This window comes from Takifugu rubripes, chromosome 17 (genome assembly GCF_901000725.2).
Source record: "Takifugu rubripes chromosome 17, fTakRub1.2, whole genome shotgun sequence".
Taxonomy (NCBI): Eukaryota; Metazoa; Chordata; class Actinopteri; order Tetraodontiformes; family Tetraodontidae; genus Takifugu; species Takifugu rubripes.
The window spans coordinates 4,520,186-4,546,000 of NC_042301.1; the positions used below are offsets into that span (position 1 = coordinate 4,520,186).

At 44.7% G+C, this 25,815-nt stretch overlaps 3 protein-coding genes across 9 annotated transcripts; 1 reads left to right on the forward strand and 2 right to left on the reverse strand.

The window, feature by feature from the left end:
• Window positions 1-90: 90 nt before the first annotated feature.
• On the forward strand, window positions 91-18,335 carry LOC101071752 (microtubule-associated tumor suppressor 1 homolog A-like). 7 transcript variants are annotated; one of them, XM_029850948.1, is made up of 21 exons: window positions 91-231; window positions 577-651; window positions 754-1,330; window positions 1,875-2,526; window positions 3,987-4,086; window positions 4,541-4,819; window positions 5,736-5,856; window positions 6,807-6,977; window positions 7,321-7,503; window positions 7,800-7,976; window positions 11,900-12,003; window positions 12,139-12,432; window positions 14,931-14,997; window positions 15,792-15,915; window positions 15,993-16,083; window positions 16,285-16,390; window positions 16,676-16,749; window positions 16,829-16,927; window positions 17,050-17,163; window positions 17,267-17,364; window positions 17,437-17,650. In XM_029850948.1, exons 6-21 carry the CDS (start codon window positions 4,556-4,558, stop codon window positions 17,648-17,650), a joined length of 2,301 nt encoding a protein of 766 aa, XP_029706808.1. In that variant the 5' UTR covers window positions 91-231; window positions 577-651; window positions 754-1,330; window positions 1,875-2,526; window positions 3,987-4,086; window positions 4,541-4,555. The 7 variants fall into 7 exon arrangements, with proteins under 7 accessions (XP_029706808.1, XP_011610812.2, XP_011610816.2 ...); XM_011612510.2 differs by lacking the exon at window positions 577-651 and having other exon boundaries at window positions 17,437-18,335; XM_011612514.2 differs by lacking the exon at window positions 577-651 and having other exon boundaries at window positions 7,800-7,949.
• fgl1 (fibrinogen-like 1) lies at window positions 18,334-21,176 on the reverse strand. The gene is made up of 7 exons (XM_011612509.2): window positions 20,936-21,176; window positions 20,472-20,640; window positions 20,194-20,353; window positions 20,012-20,109; window positions 19,567-19,655; window positions 18,762-18,949; window positions 18,334-18,631 (listed from the first exon to the last, which is right to left on the reverse strand). The coding sequence occupies exons 1-7, from the start codon at window positions 21,155-21,157 to the stop codon at window positions 18,427-18,429; spliced, it is 1,131 nt and encodes a 376-aa protein (XP_011610811.2). The 5' UTR covers window positions 21,158-21,176; the 3' UTR covers window positions 18,334-18,426.
• A 317-nt stretch (window positions 21,177-21,493) lies between these two features.
• Window positions 21,494-25,186, reverse strand: p2rx3b (purinergic receptor P2X, ligand-gated ion channel, 3b). The gene is made up of 12 exons (XM_003972081.2): window positions 24,739-25,186; window positions 24,410-24,545; window positions 24,255-24,326; window positions 23,802-23,871; window positions 23,576-23,669; window positions 23,368-23,445; window positions 23,152-23,293; window positions 22,928-23,064; window positions 22,639-22,732; window positions 22,346-22,411; window positions 22,170-22,247; window positions 21,494-22,014 (listed from the first exon to the last, which is right to left on the reverse strand). The coding sequence occupies exons 1-12, from the start codon at window positions 24,858-24,860 to the stop codon at window positions 21,892-21,894; spliced, it is 1,212 nt and encodes a 403-aa protein (XP_003972130.1). The 5' UTR covers window positions 24,861-25,186; the 3' UTR covers window positions 21,494-21,891.
• Between the last annotated feature and the right edge of the window lie 629 nt (window positions 25,187-25,815).

The window sequence follows — 25,815 nt, forward strand, 5'->3', positions numbered from 1 at the left end:
TCTGCGTCACTGCGCACGGCACAACTTCCGGTCAGGCCTTTCAAAATAATGTAGTCGGAAATTCACTTCCTATTCCTCACAGTGCACAAACTAGGGTGGACGCCAATTGTTGCGAGGATCGATTAAAACTGTTTATTGCGCTCAAGGTATCTCACAATGCAGGGTTCCTCCATCCAGTCGTCCGAGGGCCGTGATCCAGGTTTTCTGTCCTACCAGGTCGACAACTTCAAGGTGAGACGGGTTCCTCGTCCGTATCTAATTATTCTCAAGTGTTTTGCACTTAATGTACGACTATTTCCTCCTACAATCTTTTTGTTGAAAAAGCTCCTATACTGTAGCTCTACGAATGCCTGTCTGTTTTTTAGTTTTACAGGTTTTACTACCTGTCAATGCCTAAATTCTGTATCATTCAAGTTTATTTAGCTCGGAGTTGGAAAGTCTGAATTGGAATGACGGTAAGTCTCTGTGTTTTCCCGTTGGACTGAACAAAAGATTATTTTGGGTCTTGTTTGAGGGGTTTTGCTCATTCCTTTCTTACAGAAGTCTTCCTGTTCTGTCATATTCTGTTCTGTCTAGGCTTTGCTGCTATTTTGATAGCCACAGATCTGTTTTAATGAGGGAGTCCATCGTGGATTTTGAGGCGTGTTGAGGGTCGTTATCCATACGTAGAATCCATCTTGTTCCAACTGTCAGATGGTCTAATGTTTACCTCCTGTTCCCTGTTCCACTGGCTGCATCACAACCCCACAATAGGATGGCTCCACCTCCAATAGATCCACATCTACTGGCTTCTTTATCCAAACCGACCATTACAAAGACTGGCTGAGAGGATGAGATGGTTTAGGGACTGTAGGGCAATCTCCTCTATGTTGACAACACCGAAATGATTGTGAAGAGTGAGCTTGACATTGATGCAGTCATCTACACCACCAGGATCTACATCGACGGTATCACAATGTGGTTCCATCAAAGACACAAGGTAGAACATCTGGCTGCATGGTGGGAGAAAACCAACCGGGTCCTCAACACATCCAAGACCAAACAAGTAGATAATCACTGACTTCAGGAGACCAAAAGAGAAGGCAGCACCTGCTCCTCCATGTCCATGGAGAGGCTGTGGAAAGATGTCATGCACCCCCAACACCTCAAATCTGCTCAGCAAAACACCTGGACCCACTCTCTGGCAACAGCCTGAGGAGAAAGTCCAGGGTCATTTCCTCAAACACTACACACCCTGGCCACTCCACCGGTACCGTCTGGAAAGCCATTCAGAACCATAAGGTCCACCAGAAACAGCCTGAGGAAGAGCTGTGGCCTCCATCACACCAAAGTAAGCTTTGAAAAACAGATGCTTGTGTGTTTGGGTCTATCCTCATGTGTTTCTCCTCCACTCCTGCAAAGACCGATGTGTCTCAGTGTCGCATGCATTGTGTCGCTTGAGTCTTCGTGTGTTTCACCAGTGTGTTTTTCATGCAGAGCACCTAAGTGTAGATTTAGATTTTGTCCACTGACCGTTTGACTGCTGCCAATTTATAAAGAATTACTCAGTCAGTGTCGGTCCATTTGGATTTTCTTGGGTTATTTGCAGCACTTGCTCTCAAAAATGTAGAAAAGTTGCTTTAGTTTGGATGGTAACCAAGTTTCTAGGCTTGAAAAGTGCCTCTGCACCAGACGCGTAGCACAAAATGTCTGGTTAATGCCATTTGAGAGGGAATTTAATTTCTCTGAAGTATTCAGCACATTATTAAAAGCCCTGAAATCCTGAGCGTTCTCCTAAAATAGAAGCAATTGTTGTGATCCACTCTACAGTAGTTTTTTTGTTTTACCCTTAACAAGTATCCTCTCTCTTGTCTCACCCTTCCACCCCCCTCCAGCAGACATGGCGTAGGTTTCCATTACTCCTGTTGCCCCTTCCTCTGGTCAAAAACCTCCCTCTGCTTCCTTCCAGACTCCTGACAGGGAGGGACTCCAGTGCAGCTAACAGCCAACCCATTCTTAGTGACGACTGCTCGCTCCTCCCCACACACACACACACACACACACACATACACACACACACGCACGCACGCACGCATATACACAAAACCATTTACTTTAGCTTCCCTTTAGAGTTTGAGGGAAAGAAATGCTGGATGTATGGGTGAAGAAATGTTTTAGGTCCTCTTAGAGAGGACACACACACACACACACACACACACACACACACACACACACACACACACACACACACACACACACACACACAGTATTGTTGCTAGCACATTTCTGTGTTAGAACCAAAAAGGGGAAGGTGTTTCCTGCCCTCACTTCTCCCTCCGTCTCCTCCCTCTCGACAGTCTGCACATACTTTTTTACATGCAGCAATGATGTAATGAGACCCGACACGTGAATGTGCATTATGCTGCTTCTGCGTCCTGCTATGAGAGGGACTGTCTATAGGATCCAGCTGAAGAAGCTCCCGTGAATCCTGATGTTTGGGGGGGGCATTTTTTGGATGCTTTTGCGACAGCCTGGGCAGACGAGAGGGTAAGTGAGAGTGTGAACTCACCCAGCACCAATGTGGGCTCTCAATTGCTTTAGTTTGTCTGTTGTGATCTTTGTGGCAGGACTGGAACCAAATCTATAGCTCATTTAACAAAGCCTTGTCTTGGCAAGTGAGTTATAGGAAACTACAACTACTTCACAGCCTCTAGTGGAAGCTATGGCAGTTCCCTCTCTTTTGAAGACTGTGCTGTTTGTATTTCCATGCGTCCATTGTGAGTGGACAATATTTGTCCCCGCAGACGTAAGATGTCAGGGTCGAATTACGGCAATAATTAAGAGCTAGGGACATCTCTCCATATGTACAAAGCAGTCATGTGGTCGGTACCCTGCAGTCTGCGAAGCAGCACAGCTGGTTAATAGATTCCAGATGCTGACTGAAAGTAACGAAACTTCGCAACATGGTCACAGGGAAGCTTCGAAAGGGCAAATCATCGGCAGAGTTGCTCTTTTCCCACTATTTTAGGTTGAAGACAGTTTCTGGATATGAAGCAAGATGCTGAAACTACGCACACAATCCCCAAAAATACTTGCGCCCATACACACAAGAACTGCCTTTGACCGTGTCACAATGAGGTTAAATCTTTCAAATAGAGACAATTACAGCCTTCTTCTTCTCAAGCCCTTTTTGTGGGCTTACACATCCATTTCCGGCTAAAACTTCAGCATTTTATCTCACAGCAGCACCCTATATTTGATGACATTTTGGCTTGTTCACATCTCTGTATAGGTCTGACTTGGTTAAACTTGGTTTAGATTTGCTCTGTAATCACACTTAAAGGTGTATCTCCTTTCTATCTACGCTAATTTAAAACACATCCTGCTTTCAGGTCTGCTTGTTGTTAATTATTTGCTGATTTGTTTTGTTGTATATGTTCAGTTTAGTTTATTTCACCTCTATCCTTTGCCATTCATCTACTTCCAGTGCGTCTAACACTGGTTTTAACCTGCTTGACAAGCGTGTCTAACTGCCTCGCTACGTCCAACCAATTAACAGTAGCCATTGAACTTGTGGGTTAGTCGCTTGTGCTGGCTGCAGAGATGTCCTGGAGGCCGACGGGGAGGCTGATCCTAACTGGCAGGGAAGAAATACTAGGTTGAATTTTTTTTTTTTTAAACAATTCTGCATCTCGACTGTCCTCTAGTCACGTTAAACTCTAACTTATGAGTTCTGGAGATGGAGGAGCATCCTGATCTGATCACCTCCATTTCTGATCTACATGCACATAAAACACACAACATTTAGATGCAGATTTAAGTTAGTCTGATGACATGACACGTTCTCAAATCACAATGTGACAACTTTCACTTGAAAAATACATGACTTTATGACTTTTATTTTCAGAAGTGCTTTTCATTAACAAATTGGACTTGTTCAGGGTGTGACCTGCCTCAGGATTAAAGGAATCAGCATTAAAGGCCGTTTTTGGGCTCTCTCATTTCAGTGACTCAGTTCGCAGCACGGCCTGTAGGGGGCAGAATTTCTCCACTCTTCTCTTGTGCGGCAGAAACAAAGAGGACAAGAATCAAAATTTGTCTTAGCAGGTATTAATATACACAGCGTGGCTTGTGTTCTTTTGCAGGTGTTTGCAGATGAAATTGTGTCCTAGACTTTTGAATTAAGGTAATATTGTTGTTTTTATGTATGCACTGGCAGTGTCTTGAATGTCTCAGGCAACAGAGATTCCCATTGATGAGATTTCTTTCTGTGAGCTCTGATTTGACCATACACATCATCTTCTATCAACTATCAAATACAGCCATGTCCAGATGTTCTAAACCTACCACTAATCAGTCAGTTAAATCATTAAAAAAAACTCAACTACTGCTGCTTCACTCATTGATGTTTGATCTGCATGGAACAGAAAAGAATAAACCTTCCATGTCCGAAGTGGACAAGTTTCCCAAATTAATGAATCCATTTTTTGTACAGTCTGCCTTTGTTTTAAAATGTGTGATTTCTTTTTATAATGAGTGTCTAAATTCATCTTCTTTCCAGAAGAAGAATGCACAGATGAGGGTCAAATCGCTGGCAGGCGCCATCAAATTGTCCATGAGAGGAAAGAGCTGTAACATCAGGCCAACCCTGAAGATGGCTGTTGATGTCTCCAGGACTCAGGCAGTTTGTTTTCTTGCATCTGAGTTACACGAGGACAGTCCTGTGGAACCTGAGAGTGCTGTGGGTGTGGAGCCTTTACATCCAAGACCAAATCCAGAGTCAGCGGAGGGCCCCGGGAGGGCTCCTGGCAAGACTTTAACTCCAGAAAAGAAGCAAAGGGTAAATATTCTGGTCTTTATTTAATTTTAAATACTGACAGTACCTGTCTTACACAATGGTAAACTACTAAAAACAAGTTATATCAAACTTAAGTAATCATACGTAAAATTGGGAATCTGCATTCAACTTGTGCATCTTAGGTAACTATAGCAACCTGCAAACTCCGGAATGGCTCCTAACCTTTTCATTTTCGGTCACTTCCACATTCTTTTTAGTCAAGTTTTTTCTTTTTTCCTACCGTTCAGCATCATGGGATGTTTTCACATGTAAATTTAGAATATTGTCATCTGACAGAAATACAGATTTAAACTACTGTCACCTTTCTGTTGTTTAATCCATGTACTCTGAGTGGATTTTAAAATAAACCAGCATAAAATAATGGGGCTTTTTTAAATCCAAAATACAGTGATGGAGTAAAATTTACCTATGGCCTCATTGATACTGTGAACTTCCATTGTGTATTTCCTGTTTATGCCATTCTGGATTTAATATATAACTCAGATACAGTCCAAAAAAAAAAAAAGATTCCATGTGTTCATGGAGGGTTGATAATACTACTCAACTATATGTTTCGTCTCCGTACAGAATGTAATGTATATTAATCTGCGGGGTGTGATGACGGGCACTAGTTTTGTCAATGAAAAGCCGAGACAGGTGCCACACTGTCACTCGTGTAAATATGGTGTTCTGCTGCACAGGGAGGCACAGGAGCTGGAGACAGGCTTCCAGGCAATAGTCCACACCCACATCTGCAGCACACTCCTTCCTCCTCCTTCCTGCTTTCAGACTGTCCCTTCTTCACCCCTCCTATCTGTCTTTTTTCCTGCACTTCTCCCTCTTCCTCCACTTCTTATTTACAATAGCCAACGCTACGGTCTCGGGACGCAGCCCGGCTAAACTTCAGCTCTTCCTCCAGAAAGTGCCTTCCAAGCTGGGACCGAGCATCAGGCAGCAGGAGAGAGGCGTCAGACCAGAGCAGGAGCCCTCGGGGTCCTCGAGGTCAGGACTTACAGGACTGGGCATCCCCAGGCTCTTGAGTGAGTATCACCAATGAGCACGAGGCAGAGCCAAATTCACAGCCAGGGTATGTTGCTGTTACCTCTGTGTGTGCACGGTGACACTATTACGTGTTAGGATTTTTCACTGGAGGACAATGAGGAAGGCTTCAGGTCTGCAGCAGAAAGAAAATGACAGTCTGAGACTGTTGTTGAAATACCTTCCGCATACCAACATGTGTGCTGCTGCTGCTGATAATGCCACTTATCCAAGATTTGCATGAGAGCAAACCTTTCCAGATTTACCTAAAAAAGTTGTCTTGTGTTGAAACTTTGGGGTCGAGTCCTCCTTTAAGTCTTCTCTTTCTTCTTTTCATTTGTTCCTCTTTCTTTTAATCCAGAGAGAATTTCAGCTCAGGTTGTCCACATACAAGAAAACTTCCCCAGGAGGTTCTTCACTCATCAAATTATAGCCGTTATAGATAAACAAATCAAATCAGGCTGCAGATATTTTGGAAACTTCTGAAGGCTCCGACAAGCCTTCAAAGTCCTTTGAACATATAGACTTTTCTGAGATGTTCTCTTTAATTAGCAGACCTCACTCTGCCACATGTCTCTTAGACTCCATCCCCACATGCGTACTATAGGCAATTTGTCTTTAATTAACAGTTTTGTTCCAGGCGAGGTTATTTTTTGTACCTCTGGTGTACAAGGCTGCAGTAATCAGACCAGTGCTGACAGAACATCACATCATCCAATCTACGGGCCTATATCGAATCTTCCCTTTATCTCTAAAGTCCTTGAAGGTCCCCTTTGAAAACTGGGCGCAGCCAAACTCCCATGATCGTGGTTCCCATGATTGAGATGATTTTTATTTTTTTTTGCCTTTACTCAAAGCTCGTTACAAAATCATCTGTTTCAGTGGTTTCTTCATATCAACAGGCTTGACTTTACCCTTCAGCTAAATCTCGTCTGTTCTCACCCTTTACCAGGTAACCCCAAACCTCACACCACCACAGAGGAAGCATCGAATCCGCCGCCTCCTCCGGGTCCAGTCGGAAAACACGGAGCTGCACCTGCATCTAAACTCCCTATCAAAGGGTTGACAAACCTTAGCCCTCAAACCTTAGCTCTCAATGACAACAACGGCACCATGGCTGCAGGTATATGCATGTGTGGTAAAATGGTGGGGTCAGAGGTCAGTTAATGGTCGCTGTGTCCCTGCCTGGATCGCAATGGATAATATCGAATATTGAGTTTTCCTCCATCACATACTTTCTCTTGTTTTCTCCCACAAATAAAACATTGATTCGAGGATTAAATTTGGTTACTGACTGAGACGTTGTGGTGTAGCTGCAATGTAACACGTTTGTCATTGTTGTTGCTGTAATTGTTTTCAGTTATGGCATGTCTGGTGCATTCACTGATGATAAAAAAGAGTCATCCACTTGTGTTTTCAATACCAGAATTTTAAAAGAAATGCAATCTTGTGCTTTGTATCTTCAGCTTCCTCGTCAGCCGCAGGAACCAGTCCAAACGAACCACCCAGCAGAAGCTCAGCAAAGCCAGTCCCCCCTACCAGCACCAGTGCTCCCAGTGTTACAGCCATCAGTGCTTCTTTTGGGGTTCCAAAGCTTCATGTGACGAGGGGCCGTGCTACAACACTTCAAGCCAGAACTTCTGCTCCAAGTGAGCGGTTTGTTTTGAGCCTTTAATGTCGTTCATGAACTGAATTTACTTTGACATCTCTTCTGCTTCTTACTCCTATATACTTCTCAATACTGATGAGGTTAATAAATTAATATTTGTATATGAATCATTTAAAATAGTTTTAAAATGTGACATTATTATCAGGCCTGGTTCATAAGAGTGGCTGAGCAAACTGGACTGGGCAAACTGGGGGTGTGACAAGTGGGGACAAACTTGAAAAGTTGAGTAGCAGCAGCTAGATTGCAGGTCTGACCTTTTCTATGTTGCCTCTGCAGATCTGAAGACCACGACAGTCAGCAAACGCAGTACAGCCAAGACCCCCCATCACCCCCCAGCCAAAAACACCCCTGCTACTACCAGGCCGAAATCCCAGCATTCCCTGCAAAGCTGCAGCTCAGTGAGGCTTTGCCGGGGACAAACGTCAGGTGATGGATGTTTGCTGATCAGTGAAGGTGTGTTTAGATGGTTAACATTTGTCCCTCTGGCACACGGTGGCGCGTCCACGTGTCCTGACGCGAGTGTTGGGGAGAAAAGAATTAGTTTTCTCCCCGTGCTGTTGCCTTCAGAGGAATGAGGCGGAAGGGCAACCACACGTCTGCAGTGTGAGCTACCAAGTGTGAGCCTTGACAAGGTTTATTTTATATTAGCACACGAACATGTAAGATTACAATAAGCGTAAGTGTAAGCGCCACATGATAAAGCGTTAGCGCCACATGATAAAACAAAGCATCATATATACCAAAGGAGCATATAAGAAAATGGGGGATGGAGTGTCACAGGATGGTCAGGTTGTCCCCTGCTATCCCAAGGTGATAGAACATCAGTTAAAGCAGGTCACAGGGTTCTGCACAGGAGTGATAATATATGATAATATATGAACAGTTTGAACCTAACAACAAGACATTTAGGTTCTGCAGTCCTGATAATGACTAGAGAGGAAGCCGTTCATTGAGCCTAAATGACTCTCAACAACAACAAATAATGCATATTCTAACTTTGAAATATTAATGTAAAAATGTATATTTTTACTGCCAGTTATTGGCCAAGCCTAGACTTTCCAAGGTTGGTGTTGCTGACAGAGATCCGAGTGGAGCTCTGTCCCTGTGTGGATCTTTGGTAGTCTGTGTAAACAGACGTCAACCATCTATTGCTTCTTTCTTTTCCAGCTGTCATTATTATTTTCTTCACTTCTTTCTGTGGTTATTTATGGAGTCAGATGTCTCGCAGTCAGAGGATTTGAGCACATCCATGCAACCCCTCCCCCGACTAGATTGGCTCTGTTGATATGATATATGATATATTAAAAGCTTCTCTAAAGTAGGACCATTTATTAGCCAATTATTTTTCCAGTGTAATGTGCGAGAGGGATTATTTTAATCCCGCCCCATATCCCTCCCCTGATGCAGCACCTCTGCCTGTGTGTGTGAGGGAGAGAGAGAGAGAGAGAGAGAGAGAGCGATGATGCTGAGATTCTCTGACACACCCCTGCAGTGTGTGTCAGTGAATAGATCAGCATGTAGATGAGTCCTGATCATCACCAGCATTGACTACTACCTCGCTCCTCCTTCCCTCCATCTTTGTTGTTGGCTGCAGCTATTTTTGGTGCTTTTTTCCTCTTGGCTGCTGCTTTGGTGCATTTCTTCCTTTCCTACAATGCTGATGTTGTGATTCTTTAAAGGGCAGCTGAGTTAACGGATATCTTTTTTGTGAAAAAAGTCAATTTTTTTGTCTTTATTTAATGGTTTCCGTGGAAATGTAGGTTACAGCAGCAAAATTACTCATGGAGTGATGGCTTTTTAACCGTAGGATTAGGGTGGAAAGAGGACACTTGTTTTTTCCGACAGCGGGATTATTGCGTTTCTCCAAAAACACTGCCTCGGCATCAGAAACAGATACAATGTTATGGTCTCCCAGACTGTCGCTGGCCAATTTCCACGTGAAGCTAACTGCCAAGGGACTTTTTAGAAACCTCCAGCTGCTGCCAGGATGCCGGAAGAATACCATGGTATTTCACACAGGTCTGCTTTCTCCTTTTTTCTTATCATTCAACCATCATTTATTCATCACTTCAGCACTAAAAAGGAAAGAAGTGTCCCCATAACTGAGAGATCTTTAGAGATCATGTTAACAACAGTCAATTAATCCAGAGTTTAATGGGAGTCAGATTGGGAACCAGGTGACGATAGTGATTGATAACTCATAAATCTAAATGGTCAGTTGTCTAACCTTTAGTCACACCAGGGCTCACCAACCTGTACCCACATATCTCCTCTGTCTCTCCCGCTGGGTGTGTGCATTCATCGCATTGACCTCCATCCCACTTCCTTTCCAGGGGAATTTTGGGTTGCGCAGACAGCTATCGTAGTTGTGTCGTGTGCAATGTGTGTGAGTTTAATGCACGAGTGGCGATGCGCTGGCCTGATAAATCGCTGCAGCTTCAAGGGGCACCGCACATGCGACGCATACACGTATGCAAACCAGAAATATCCATGGACGCATCTGCTCTGTTCATATTCACCGGCTGTTCTTTCTCCATGAATGGGCTTTACGTCTTTTAGTTATTCATGTGTTTTTCAGCTTCTTCCTATAAATAACCTTATTCTAGATAACCTAATTCTATGTAGGTGGTGATATTTTTCCCTGCCTGAGCTCCACAGGACCCTTTTTTAGCCTCAAATGTAGGTTAAAGGCAGCTTTCCTCAGAACGTGCGTGCTCAGAAGTCACGCTCACAGTGGTGCCCTGGGGCTGCTGTAACCTGCACGATCCTGACTCAGTGGCAGATGAGGACAGATTCGGGTTCCATGTTTGTGCTATATTTGCTCTCTGTTGGACACGCGTCTGATCTACCAGCCTTCTGTATGATGAGCGACGGGCCTTTTACGTCTTCACGTGGACTTTGGCTTTCACCATTGTGGTGCGGCTCCTTCTTTTATATGCTAATGGAGAGTTATGTCCTGCCATTTGGGTAGCAGACGTTTACCTTTTCATAAAGCCACCAACTCTGCAGCTGTCAAGCTGAGTTAGAGCACATTTGAAGTGTGACCAAAAAATGCAAATGTGAGTTTTTATCCTCTCTGTGGCTCTTTGTCCATGCATGGACAGCCGTGGTCCGTCTCCTCCGTGAGGTAAAGCTTTAAGTGGACCAGCAGCTATCAAATTCAGTATACTGAGGGCATTTTTATGTGATTATGGCGAGAGTACAGTTGCTACTCACTGGTGGTGAGTGACAGCAACATAATCCCAACAGAGAACCCTCGGAAAATATTGCGAGTCACCCTTGTGCAATGCGTCATTGTTGCTAGGCGACTGGCTGGAATGGTTTTGCATGTAAATGGCCACAGTGGATGTGTACCCTGATGCCGTGATCTGCACGCTTGTTTCCATAGCAACACTTGGGAAAGGGCAGCCTTTCCTGTGCAGGTGATAAATCCAATAGCTGTGTCTTTTCAAACAAATCCTTCACACCTGCAATGATCATGTAAAACACAAGGGACTTGAATTACTGCTGTTAAACAGTGTGAAAGAAACATTGAACGCGCTGGAAGTAAATGGATATCCGAGAGTTGTATCTTTGGATCGTCGGTCTTCGTTACCACGGCACCTCTTTGGCACACTGACCCATTTACCATCCTGTTTAATTAGTGCAGGATTTGAATTTGTAGTGGCGCGTCGACACCCATGCACACCGCTGCCAGATTAATAATTTGTATCGAGAATTCTTCAATTTGAGGCAGCATACACTGTCCTTATTCTACTGTTTAAATTAAGGGGGTGGGGTTAAGTATGTCAGTGTACTTTGTGTGCTCATACACTCAAAAATATTTTCTTGTTTGTTCAGGCTTGTTTAATGCACCTCAGTTCGGGGTTGATTTTTTTTTCTCTCAGCAAGCATTGAGTAAAATTAAGAAGTTTATCTCTTCAATTTTTAACCAAACATGCCACCTTGCAAAAACTGCACAGTCAGACAAGCCCTGGATTATTAATTGCACTGTGGACTAGACCAATTTCTGACTTGACCTGTAAATCTGTCTCTAATGTATGGGACACCTTCAGAACAAACTCAGTCATTTCCCTTTTTCCAAAAGCCTGATGCATCATGTTTGTATGTTCTTCTTCACTGGTGTTTAAACTGGGAGCTGACATTGGCCTCAGACTGAAGATTTAAAGACTATGAGAGATTCGGCGTCCTCACCGAAGCTCTTCTATGTGCGCTACAACGCAAACGGAGCGAAATCCAGCATCCACTGGCCTGGTGACCCAGTGGGAGTCATAGGGGGGACCTATGGACCTATGGTTTCTCTCAGCGTACAGTGGTTGGGGTTTATTCTATTCAACATACCTGAGTGTGACTCTGTGCTCTGCATTTTCTTGTAGTGGACAAAAACAAGCAGCGGGAGGCATCAAGGCAGACACACTGCAATGGCGTTTCCCAGTGTGATGGCCAGAAGCAGAAACACCAGCAGATCTCCTCTGACCTGGTAAGAATTCATCTTTTCCTTTTTTAAACTCATTAGCAATTAGTATTTTAGCTTAGTCTGAAGATGCAACAAAACAATCACATGAAATATGAAGAACGAATGAAGAAAAATGCTTGTTTTTAAAATTGCTTTTAGACGGCGGGTGTGGTGAATGGTAACTCACCGGTGGCAGACTTTAAAAACAACAATGCTATCTCAAGCGCCGCCGATGGAAGGACAGGGTCCCGTTCCGTCCTCAAAACAACGTCCCGCCCGCAGAACGCATCGAAGGCCTCCGCTGCAGACGGAACGGTCACGACAAAACACAACCAGAGCAAAGAGCACGCAGAGAAGAAGAAACAGGCCGTCACTCAGCTGAGGAGGATGCTCATTCAAGGCAATAAGAGAGTGGAGGCTCTGGCTACGGTCATCCAACACATCTTTTCTGAGGTACTTTGGCTCAATCAGGTGGACAGATATCGCTGTCTGCACATTTGTACAACCTTAGCATCAGGGGTTGTGTCCCATGTTCATTTAAAGCAAAATTCAGACAAAACCAAATTGACGTTAAAGGATTTCACAAGTGAAATGTCTACGTTCGTGAGTAGGATTCAAGTCTGGACACAAACTGAGAAATGAAACAGGATAAGCTGAGTAAATAATCAATGTTAAATAATTCACATGGCTTCTTCGGCACCACTGCATGTGAAAGGCGGGTGTGGTGTCTGTAATCCTTGAGTGTGGCTTTACATTGTAAATGTAGAGAAGCTGTTCCTATTCAGCAGCAATTTTACCTGTCCAGGGGAGCTTGCCTGCCTTTATTTTCACCCTGTTTACACGAGGACATTCTATTTTTTCCTCCTTTCTTGTTTTCAAAGCAAAAACCTCTTCTAAATGAGCACCGTTTACGTGTTGTAGTTCCCACATTAGACCACTTGGTGGTGTGTGCTTAAAAGACATGTGCAAGCATCTATTTCTTTTAAAAATCGTTTTGCTTCTTAGTTTTTTCCCATTTTCACTGAAACGGAGGCTGGAGGCCTTTCGAAAAAGAGTCTACCCTTGAAAGCTTTTTCAAAAATGCCTTTCCAGGGAGTGAAAACACCGTTTCTGCGTAAACTGAGACCCAAAGGGTGAAATAATTTTACTGACTTCACCAGAAAACTTTGGGTTCCTAGTTGGGGCCGTTTGGGCTAAGAAGCTGGGCAATGGATTATGCTGATGAGGAACCTCACAAAGATAGAAGCACAAGGATGAGTGTGTGTTACAGCAAGAGAGTAATAAAGAAATTTAAGTCCTCTCTAACTTTGCAGCTGTCATAGAAGCGGTGCAGCACAACTGGCTCCATACAGCTGCTTAAATCAGACCATGTTAGTTTCTTCTCAATTTGGGTGTAATTCCAGTCCAAAAACTGCTGGATGATGTTAGTCATAAATAGCCGGAACTCAGACCAGCTGTTGAGTAAATATTTGCTTTCTGATCAAGCATTTACACTTGTTTTAAGCCTTTGTTGTAGCAAGCGTGTCGTAAAGATCCCAGCGCTCAGACCCGGCCTAGATATCTAATCTTGTGCATAGAACTTGTGCGCAGAATCGAATGATATTGAGCACGTGAGCACATGCATGTCACTGTTATGTAATTGTCACTTTCAGTTATTTAAGCTGAGGGCTTGATTCCCAAAACAAGTACGAATGTTCTGGGAGAGCAGCGGACTGGGGGTCCTCTCAGACACCCTGATTAGTTTATCAGAGATAAGGTGTGTTTTTTTTATCTGAAGTTTGGAATTCCAGTTCTATCTAATCTGCCTGGGAGGTGACTGGCTAGTTTAAAGAGCACATATTCCCCTGAGGGTTGGCTGTGGGCTGAGGTGGGACCGTTTGCCTCAGAAAAAAAGGGGCATCTTACTGTAACTTGTACAGTTAACAGTGGCAACGTTAATTACCAGACGATTTATAGCTTCACATGTAGTCATTGTTTTAATCACCAGCTTGAGTTTTAACATTTTAAGTCTGTAATGGACACATTTCTGCATGCTCCTGCAGTAAAATGTGTTTTTATTGATTCGTGCCACATGTGCCATCGCATCAAAGGTGACAGGAGCCTGTAAAGGAGAAGGAGAGGAGAACGTAGGCGTGTCCATCATGAGTTCAATGCATATGCATCAGCTTTGTGTGTAGACAGCTGATAAGAGAGGGAGACGGTCAGGCTAAAGATACAGGAAACTCCTCCTCAAGCGGTTTTTACGAGGGAAGGAGGGAGGGGGAGAACAGGTAAAGAGTGGGAGGTGTGGTCACGCAAGTAGAAAGAGAGAGTCGTGTCTGTCTGCCCTCGTCTTTTTGTGATTGAGGGAATGAATTAGCACCGGAGGAACAAGAGAGGAGAGTTTCTATCTTTGCTCAGCAACATGGGCTCCGCAGCCAGCAAAGCCCACGGGAAGCATAGCAAGACCACCCATCATCGCTACAAGAAGAGGCACAAGAAGGTGTGTGTGTGGGTGTGTGTGTGTACGCGATTGTGTGTGTGTGTGTGTGTGAAAAAGAGAGAGTTTGAGCATGAGTGGCTGTAAAAGAATGCTTACCATGCAGGAATCTTGCCGCATGCGTCGCCCTGGTCACAACATCTGTTGCCTTTCCCAACAGATTGTGGGGAATTGTGAATATTCCCATTTTAATGACATCTCATGACAACTTTGTTGCCTCTGTTGTGGTAAACGACCGTCCGCTCTGGTCTGTGTGTTCGCTCGCTTTAGAGACAGCAGGTGGACTTTATAACCCTGTGAGTGTCAAAGGAAGCCAGATCACAGGTGCTACGACTGTAAATTCCCCAGCTCGTGTTGTAATAGTGTGTGTTTGCGTGTGCACGCACTACAAAAGCACACGGTTTATGCAAATCGCACACAATTTTGTCTGATTTTGTTTCAAATTTGTCTCACTTTTTCCTCTGCTGGGCAGCGAGAGGAAGCTGTGAAGCAGAAGGGGGAGATCGCGTCGGAGCTGGCGAATCTCCGAGATGAACTGGGTAAGAGACCAGTTAAACCACACAAAGAGTTTGATGTTAGTGTGAGCTTTTGATTTTCTTATAGACTCAGATCGTCTCGGGATGTCAACGAACGTATCGTGTCAGTGGCAGTTTCTCCATTTCAGCTGATACAGCAGGATTATTATAGAACACTCAGAACAACACACACGTGTGTGTGCCCACACACACACACACATCTTTATAGGAACATGTTGACACACACAAAAGGACACACACGTCTTTCACTCATGCTTCCTCTTTTCCTCCCTCAACAGGAACAGCAGCTTTGATTATAGCTTTTACTTTTACTGTGTGTTTGACCTTTGACCTATCTCTTTACACACAGTAGTGAGGAATGTCACCAATGTATAGACCACCGTCAAAACCCACACACACACACACACACACACACTGCAGCTGTTAAGCCATATTTTCAGTTTGGCCAAGGGAGGACATGTTTGTGTGCCAGAAGTGAATCTGACTGTTAGTTTATAGTTTTCCAGAGTTACGAGAACAGTGCCAGGAGGCATTCCGGCTCACGCACATTCTCTACGGTTTAGTCAGGATTTGTCGAAACCTTCAAACATGATGCCGACCGTGAACAGTCCTATTCATCTCCAATTTTGATTTGTCTGAATCCAATCAGGACTGCCCCACATACAATAATACCACTAGTAAATATAGATTTGAGTGCTGCTGCCTGGTTGTAGGTTATTGGGTCCAATAGATCAATACTTCTAATCGACCGTCTGTCGCAGTATCACACCTGATAATTCCCCGTCTCCTCCCTTCAGTCTTGTCAACACAGTGTTGTAAACGGCTGCAGAAGGAGAAGGAGGAGATGCGCTCCAGTTTCGAGGAAGCCATGAAGACCTTAGAGGGGCAGCATCAGGAGGAGCTGGTGCAGCTGGAGAACAGGTACCATCCTCAGATCTCGAAGCTCGTCACCATGGCGCATTGTCCCAGGTTCCAATGGCACCTGTTTTGTGTGTCAGACTGAAGAGTTTCTACCAAAGAGAGTGGGACAAAGTCCACCAGATATACCAGGAGGAGGCGGACAAATGCTGCATGTTGATGGAGGAGCAGGTCAGAACATATGTACACACGCATGTGTGTAAATGCGCTGAGCCATGTTCAGTATATAAAAATGTAACGGGCTGTGTGTGTCAGGATTGTTCCCTTAATTTTGAATATAGAAACAGTGTATTCAGATAATCCACTACTCCCAGGCTAGCGCGAGGCTTTAGCTCAATACCCGTTTTTACTGACCCCCTCGACGTCTCTCAGGTGGAGCGGCTGAGGAAGCAGCAGCAGGCAGAGAGAGAAAACCAGGAAGTGATCCAGACCCAAAGGATGGATTCTCTCAAATTACACTACGAGTCGTGCATACAAGGTGAGGAGAAAGCACCCGTATCAGTAAGATGATAAAGGTCCCTTTCACACATGCTGACTGGGCCAAGTTACTGGCTGCTAAAACAGGGATACCTTCCTATTCCTTGAGGTGCTGTTGTTGTTTTTAGAGGATTTAGAAATAATGAAATTATTCATTATTTGACTTTCTCTTGTTTATTTTGCATAACCTGAATATAGAGATGAATGCATAGGAAGTCAGCTAACTTCTTTCAATGACAGGAGACAGAGCTCAGATGTTTGATAAGCTTGTGTTTGTACGTACCAGAGCTAAAGAGGACTCATGAGAAAGACATGGAAAACCTGGAGAAATCCCTGAAGCGGACAGAGACGTCACTCTCTGTAAGAACTGCTGCTCTGATGTGGTGTAATATGATCCAAACCGTGCGATAGAGAATAAAATTTAATCTCCCTCTCACAGGACAAAATACTTCCACTGTCGACAGAGAAGGAAGCTTTGTACAAGAAGCTGAAGGAAGAGGAGGAGGACGGGAAGCACACACCCGCTGAGAAATATTTGGTTGGAAGCGTTTCACTTTCACGCGCAGCTTTGCAGACGTTTTTAACACTGATAAAGATGGTAAAAGAATGTTCTTAATCTAACTCCGATGGAATATTTCTGTGTCTGTTTTGCTCCCGTAGGACTCCCACGTTTTATATCTGGAGCAAGAGCTGGAGAGCCTGAAAGCAGTGCTGGAGATCAGGAACAACCAGCTGCACCAAAAAGAGAAGAAGCTCATGGAGATGGACAAGCTGGTGAGCACCACTCTATCACTGCCCTGACCTGAATGATAACCAAGGCGACAATCGTTAGCTGAACTCGGCGCACTAGTAATCCACTGATGTGCTCTGGTTGTAGATGGAGGCTAATATTAAGCTGGAAGAGTGTCTAAAGAAGGTTCAACAGGAGAACGAGGACTACCAAGCCAGGATGGATAAATATGCAGCCCTCTCCAAGTATGTGTGTCAAGTATCGCTTTGTTTTTTCCCTAAATGCAGCCTACTGTAGCTGTCTGTCGCCCCCTGCAGGCAGCTGTCCAGTGAGCAGGTCGTGCTGCAGCAGTCGCTACAGAAGGAGTCCAAGGTCAATAAACGTCTGTCCATGGAGAACGAAGAGCTGCTGTGGAAGCTGCAAAACTGCGACTTGCTCCCGAGTCCCTGTCGCCTCTCCCCCACCTCCCCCTTCAACTCGCCTCGGAACTCGGCCGCCTTCCCGACCGCTGCCCCGCTGTCACCCAGATAACCTTTACCTGGCATCCTCTACCTTCTGACCGAGGCCCGACAAAGACTGGAGCTGTTCCAAAGACTTGACTTTGTTGGATTTCGCTCATTGCTCGAGCTTTGGCGTGGATGCACTTGAGCTATCAGGCTCTCCCTCGTGTCTCCTCATTTGAAGCGAACTAAAGCAACAAGCACACCTCAGGACTTGTACAGTATTGTTTTATTCCGACTCTCCAGTATTTTTTAATCTAACCCTTAATCCCTTCTTTCCCCTCACAAATGGGTGGCCAGTGTTAAGAAGTGTGACAACCCGCGTTAAAGCTCGGAAAATGAAAAAAAAAACCCAGCTTGTTGGAAGATTCAGGGTGGATCGTTTTACTCTTTTTCTTGAACGTTAATATTTGTTTGTCCTTGCGTTGTCAATCCCGGCTTTGTTCTGGACCCCCGAAGAAGCAGTTTCAGTGGTCCTCGAAAGGACCAAGTCAAACTTTACCGATATGGAATGTATTCCTCTTCAAATACGCAGAATTCCAGAAGCCATATGCAGTATATTCAACATAGGTTGTGTTTCTCTACATCCTTACAGCCGATCCAGGTTTTGCATCTTTGTATCACGCAGTGAGTTGTCGTCCTGAAAACCTCGACCCAAATTGTCTACGATAGTTGTGATTTATTTTTCGACACTGAATAAATGTAATATGACAACCTTTGAGTTTTTTTATTTAGAGCCGTCACAAATATTGAACACTGAATGACGTTAAATGGCTAAATGTGTAATATGAAGTTCTTTGGGCATCGTCAGGGAAACGGCCCTTGCACGTCAACTCCTGATTCATCTGGGAAGGTTTCCATTGGACGCTGGTGGTCAGCAGCGTGCACCATCATGACTACCGATTTAATGGAGTACCACCAGCCGTGCCAGGTGTGCCACACCACGCCGTCATCCATCATGGCTTGGTATGGTCCCTTATAGTAATGCCCATTCAGATTGCCAGAATCACACCTGTGAGAGAGCAGAACTATCATGCTGCAGCTTTACAGATGTTCCAGAACAGCTGCCCTGGTCTCCCGGCTGGAGATGGATGGTGAATGTGTTGGGAAATGTCTGTCGTGTCTGTGAATGCGTCTGTTACCTGCTGAACCACCAGCCTGACTTGCTGTGTCTGATGCACCTGCTCTCAGTGTCATTCAGGTGGTCAAATGTGCTGAACTTGACGCCCGGGAAGATCCGGTTTTCTTCTGCAGGCGGGGTCATGCGTTTCTTGACCAGGGCATTCCCAGCATTCCCAGAGTACTCTCCCAGATGCAACTGATACTCATCCTGTGCGGAGCAAAAGGGAGTTGCTCTGAAAAAGCTGTACAGTTGAATGTGGACGCGTTGTTCTACTCTGGCCTCTCAATTGTCTCATTACGAGTCAGCGCTTTGCCCTCCAAACAGGATTTTCTTTTTTCCTCTAACATCTAACTTAAAACTCTTAAAACTCATTGTTTCAGCGTGTGTGATCAGTCACGGCCACTGGGAAGCCAGCTGAAGTGTCACCATTTCCGGTTGTTGACCCGGCCCGTTGGCAGGATTGCAGCCAGACGTCCTTGCTGCTTCCACAATCAAGGAGCAGAGAACTCAGTCTAAACACAACTGGTGTGTTATGAGAAGTGAAAAAGCTTCAATTAGAGGAGCGCACAGACGGTTACATCAGCCGAATCCACAGGAAAACACAAGGCTCTGAAAATCCCAGGTGCAGTCAGTCAAGGGCACATCGGGACTGTGGCTACACATTCATGTCTAATGTCTACAGAACAACCAGGGATGGTTGTTAGAGTGGAGGACCAAGGTGAGCAGAGTGCCTGCTGGTGTCATCCTCAACCCCTGCAGTTCCTGATGGACCTTTTCCACAACGTTAATGTGCCAACACGATCATCAAAGTGCTGCAATTTTACCTTTTCATCATCCACTCTGAATTTTTTATATTTTGCAAAACGCTGGTTCCCGTCAAAGTCCTCCATGTCTATCCGAAGCTCGTAGTTTCCTAGGAAATAAATGTAAGAAGGCTGGTGAACGAAATCACACACACACACACACACACACACACACACACACACACACACACACACACACACACACACACACACACACACGTCCTTGTACTTCTGTGAGGACTATCACAGACATAATACATTACCCTGACCCTACTCATCCCAACAAACCCCCTGACCCCAACACGAGCCTAAACTCATGACTGACCTCAACCATAAAACCAGATGTTAACCTTCAAACAGTCCATCAAAGTTGTGTGGACTGCCAAAATGTTTCCAAAAAGATCCCCACTTTGCGAGTAAAATGCAGATTTTTGGTACAAAATATGTAGCAAGTGGAAGAACACACCTTGCGAGGTCAGATAATGGAGCGGTTCATTGCCCAGCCAGAATTCCCCCTCAGGTGAAAACATGTCTCCAAATCCGTGCTTGTACTCCACCCAGGCTCTGCACACACAGAGTGATCACAGCCGTTCGCCAAACACAGGCGTTGATAACATTCGCCGATATTCCGCACAACAGCAAACACACCTGTCAAAGTTTTCCTTGCCATCTCTCCTCCTCTGGAATACCGTCCATCCTCCTCCGTTGTTCATATCACAGAAGACCTTCAGGGCAGTGGGAGACCCATTTGGGCGGATCACGTACACCCCGCTGGCCACGTTGCCATCAGCAAACACATCAGAGCAGTCTGGACATTGGCCACGAGTAACCACATGGAGTCAGGACAGAAGAAACTCATCAGCTTTGAGGATTCTTTCAGTGAGAGTTACACGGGTGTCACTGGGTGCTGCCGTCTGACGCCTCACCTCGGTGAACGTTCCCTGCGCCCAGGTGACTGCTGGGGATCTGTTGCAGTTGGCGGCCATGGTTCTTGTGGAGCTCCTGGATGTAGCGTTGCTGGTCATCAATCACTTCATTCAAGGCCTGGATTTCTGCTCTCAGAGGCGCCACCTGCCGCTCACATGACGGTGGAACCTGAGGGAATGGTATGAGAGGTCAGATTCCATCATCTGCAGCAGAGATTAAAGGAGATTTTTGCTTTTTCCGCAACAAAAGAAACAACTTTATTCATATCTGAATAAAGGACATGTCAGCTACATTACTACATTATTAGAGCCCCCTACAACAATTCAGAGTCAAACACTCTATAAACCTTTTTACTACTACTCACACTCTCTTTAAAACAACCTTTAAGGATGTTTACAACTGAGTTTAAGCTAATCCAGCATCCTGCCCAATTACAGTGGGACTGGTTTTTATTCTGTCTTACCACCAGAGAAAGAGCCAGCTGTAGAAGAAGAAAGACCAGTGATGTCCCGAGCATTCCCATCCCTAATGTGAGACTCTCCGCTCCCGCTCCACGTCTTTTGTCCTTCACGTTGCTGCATCTTTGCGCTCTGATTGGCCGTCGCTCCGGCGTATGATTAAACAGCTCAAACATTCCTGGACTGAGGTGATCCTCCCATCCCTGTCTTTGATGGCTCATTCCCATGGTGGTGTTGGGACACTTCCAAACACTGTCAAGGTTCCCTGGAGCAAGGCACCAACCCGCCAGATGCTCAGGCAACTTACTCGCTTTGAAGCCCCCCCTTTATGAGTGCATGTGTTGATTGTGTGTTGAGATATACTATTTGAATACCCTGTTTTTAATATATACTTTAGTTCTTTCTCAAGCTCCCAGCCTTCCATTTGTAGCTCACTAAGTGAAATCAAAAAATCGCATTTAAATGTCAGCCCACACTAATGTAAAATATTGTGTTTATGCAGGACTTTTGTGTGTTCATGTCACCACAATCAACATTATTCACATCCGTTTGGAATAGATTCAGTTTATGATATTAACGAGGACAAGCAGGAATATGAATGCAAATGTCATCAAATACACACAAGCAATGAGTGTTGTGCTAGTCCACCAGCCAATAAATGTTAAGTTGTCCGCAAAAAAGTGACACAATTAATAAATATATAGAATATAGAAGTTATTGCCAGAGGGAGGTGACAGAAGACTGGTGCTATATAAACATTTGCATGCTTACCATGCTGAGGTCAAAGGTTAAATTTGGCCCACCCATATTTGTTGTATACATTCTAATCACCACATTATCATCCATTACAATGACTTTATACATTGGCCTTAAAAATGGCCTTTTTCTTCATCCATGCTGCAGGGAAAATAGGAGTAAAGTTAATAAGTTTGGCTTCTGTCAAGAGTTGCTTCCTGCCCCATTAGCTGTAATGTTCGATAGAAAAAGCCCCCGAGTCGCTGGACTTCATGATGGTCTCGTTGTGTCTGAGTGAAAGCTGTGAGCGGTAAAGCCTGCTTTGGCTGTCCAGGGGGTTGTCCGAAACCTAGAGAGAGCCAGAGAGAGTCACGTTTATGGGCCACTATATCGCCACGCTGAGACATTAAAACTAATGTTATTCACAGCATGTGGTGCAAAAGAGGTGAAGGAAATAATATGCTTGTATATACAGTGCCATTATAAGAGAACTGGGAGGTTTACCTCTTCAAATTTCTTGGCCTTGTATTGCTCTCCCCCTTTCAGGAAGTTCAGCAGTATGATGTCACACAGGACTGTCCCCTACATACATACATACGAGTAACATATATGACTGTGGTCAGCGCACGTGGTAAAGGAGTGTGTGCTGTGGTTCCACTGATCGCAGCAGGAAAACTCACCACTCCCACTGAGGTGAAGGCCGCCACCATGTTGATGAGGGTGGGGATCATGTTGAACTTTCCTGCCTGCAACAGAAGAGCAGGTTTCAACGCACTTTTCCTCGTAAAGATCATCAATTTCTGTAATCAGACCACGGCTTAAAAACAGTGGGGTACTCGTATTAAAGAGAAAAAACTATTTAAATAACCTCTAAAGGCCAAAAATGTTTTTCCACATGTGTGTTTGGGCTCTTATGCCCATGAGAGTAGCTGCTGATTTGTTTTTGACGCACAATATACGCACAAAAACTCACATTTCCATTGACAAGAACATCAAACCGTATGGCGTAGGCTTTGACCAGGGTCCGGTAATCCGTCCCGTTCTCCATTTTATAGTATTTGGCAAATCTGTGAGGGTGAATTAAATTGGTTATAACAAATCACAGTTTAAATGTGGGCAGGGAATAAATCTAATTAAAGTGATTGGACTATAGACAAGATAGGAAATTGGGTTATAGTGTGTGTTTCATAGACTCAGTGGATCAACCACACGGTCGCCTGTTGACACGTTCAGCGTGGAGTCACGTGGTTGTGCAGGATCACCTGAAATTGTAGCCAGGTGAGACAGCAGTCCTCTGCGACATGGCGTCGAGTCGGGTGAACGAGTAAGACGGGTTGCACTGGTCATCTGACTTATCCAAATCGCAAATCCAGCCGATCTTAATCCCAATCACTCCACCCTAGGACATTTGTGAGAGGACACCATTTAAAAGGACATCTTTTGTGTCTCCCATTGTGTCCTTGCATAGAGGCAAAGGCAGAGATACCTTGTCTGCCAGTTTAGAAAAGTTCTGCTCTGCGTAGCGGACGACATCTCCCACCCTGAAGATGGGGCAGTAGGTGTTGCTGACCGTGTCAAAGTTGCACTTTTTGATGTAATCGTCAGTGATGGTAGAGGGGAAGTTCCCTCTAGACGAGCACAGGGAGAAGGTTACTTCCTGTCGCATCGCTAGCATCGCCGTCTCATTAACGTTCAGACTTACTTGGTGTAGTTGAAGATCGGGAAGCGGATGCTGTTCTTAATGAAAATGGTGAAATTCTCCACTTCCATCATTGGTATCCTGAGAGGGAGTCAAAGGATGCGTCGGGGAGAAACGGATGTGAAGGAAGGAGGTGTTAGTGAGCACCACTGGCACATTACGACCGGACAGAGAGGTGGGGCAGAAAGATGAGCTTCTGTAAAGTTCTTACGTCTTTATGGTATCGATCTCAGCTGGACACCAGCCTTTTATTTCACACATGTTGACTGTGCTGTTGAAGGGAACACAGTTCCCTGTGAGAATCCCTAAAACCAAAGAATAACGACAACATGGGTTTTGTGCTCAGAAATATATAGCAGTATTCCGCCGGCTGGTCCCTCACATTAATAACAATAATAATAGTAGTAACATTTGTAATAATGAGGAGAGGATCCTACCGTAACTTCCCGGTTTGTTGAGGTGTTTTTTACACTCGCTGTCCTGCTTACAAATGTATTTCTTCTCAGCCTGGAGAGTAAAATCATTCGGCATCAGACATCCTTGCAAAGATTTCATTAAGAGATGGTTGGCAGGTGATCCTGACGTTTGTGTTCAATGGCTTCCTGTTTCTGTTAGGGTTCATTTTAAGATTTTATTGTTTCTTTTTAAATCCCTCAAAAGGCTTGCTGCCTAAATATATTTCTGATAAATATTTCTACCCCCTCGAGGTTCTTATGGTCGCCAATCCTGCTGCTTTTATGTATTTTAGTGTTTTATGGCCTTTATACAGTTCTTTATTTGTAAGATTGTAGGGTTTCTTTTAAACATTAGTGCACCCTCGTTTAACCTTGTTATTTTTGCAGTTGCCACAGTTTAAACACGTTCACCACAGAGCAACATTCCCAGCTCACCTCTGGGCAGTATCCCTGCACTTGGTTCTCTGTCGTGATCATTTTGGTGATGACGCAGAAGACTGAAGCTCCCTGAAACCAACAAGCAGAGAGCACAGCAGCATGAGCGGACGGCCCTGTGGCTCACCTGTTCCCCCGCCTGGTGACGTCTATACCTGCGTGGGGGTCACATAGTCGGCCACGTCCATGACTTTGTCGTTGTAGATTCCAAAACCTTTGACCTTTGTCATCACTGAAGATTCAATAGCGGTGTCTCTGATCTGATAGGCTTTCTCATAGATAAACACCCATCTGAAGCACACACATTGGGAGTAAATCTGGGTTTATCATATGCTTTATTTAGACACAGATGTCCTTTTAAACCACTTAATACAATGAATCCACCTCAATGACATAAACATTTCTAGCTTTTCCACTATAGTTTAGTTGAGATGCAGGCTTTGGTCTTTAGTGGAGAATAACAGGAAGTGCTCGGAACACTCACCCGATGAAGTAGGTGATGATGATCAGTTGTACAATGCGGTTGATGATGCCAATGGTCCAGCTCTTCACCACCACTGACTTGGTGGTTTCATAGGTGAAAAAGTCGGTTATGCACGACCACATCTCCGCAGCCCTGGTGCTGGACTACAAACGAAACCGCCGTACGTTCTCTGTTTGCGAGTAAGATGAAGTGTCGTACACGTGGAAGATAGATGGAAAAGCCAGATTTCAGCCTTGGCGTGTGATCTTCATCACTCCAGTCTGTCTGGTCCAGAGAACAGCCTGCAGGTATCCACCAGCTTGGAGCTGTTCTCGGAGGAGGAGCAAACAGAGGAACGTGCTGTGCTCTTCAGACGATGCTCTCCGCCCGTAACCTTTGTGCATCCCAGCTGCTCAACATCCTCTTCTGCCTCTCTTACTCCTGCACTCAGTGGATCTCTGACACCCTATAATGACTCCTCAAGTTGCACTTTTCCTCCACCTCCTCCTCCTTCTGCCCTGGACATTCTACAATTACAAGAAGGAAATGGCCACGAAATGTGTTTACTGTCTTTTTAGAGCAGTTAGGCTTTGGCAGCTTTTTGAGCTGTGTTGATCCGCGTGACCGGGACACAAAAGTTTGAGTAACAACTAAACTGTAAAGTGAACTGAAAATGTTCCTTAATTGTGCACAAATTCTACATAGAGTTTATATGGAAAAAGATTCTTGATCTGATTCTACTAGCAGCATAAATAACCTGATGACTAAAGTTAGCTGATCCCTAATGGGCATTAGCTTAGCTGGACTAATAGCTATAGCTATAGAATGACCTTCGGCTGTATAGGATTTGTCAGAAAAGCCATTTCTTAAAAGCTTGGACTGCGGGAGGACATGCATTTAGGGAAATGTGGTAGAAGATGGATGGATGGATGGTTAGATATGTGCTTTCCCACCTCCTGCTCTTCTGGAGAGTTCCTGCCCCCATGAGGACCATGTGAGCTTCATTGCTGTGACTTTTATTCAAGGCGTTATCTACTGTGTTTACTCTCTTCAGCTTATCTGTGAGCTGAAGACACAGCAGGCATTCACACCTTCTCA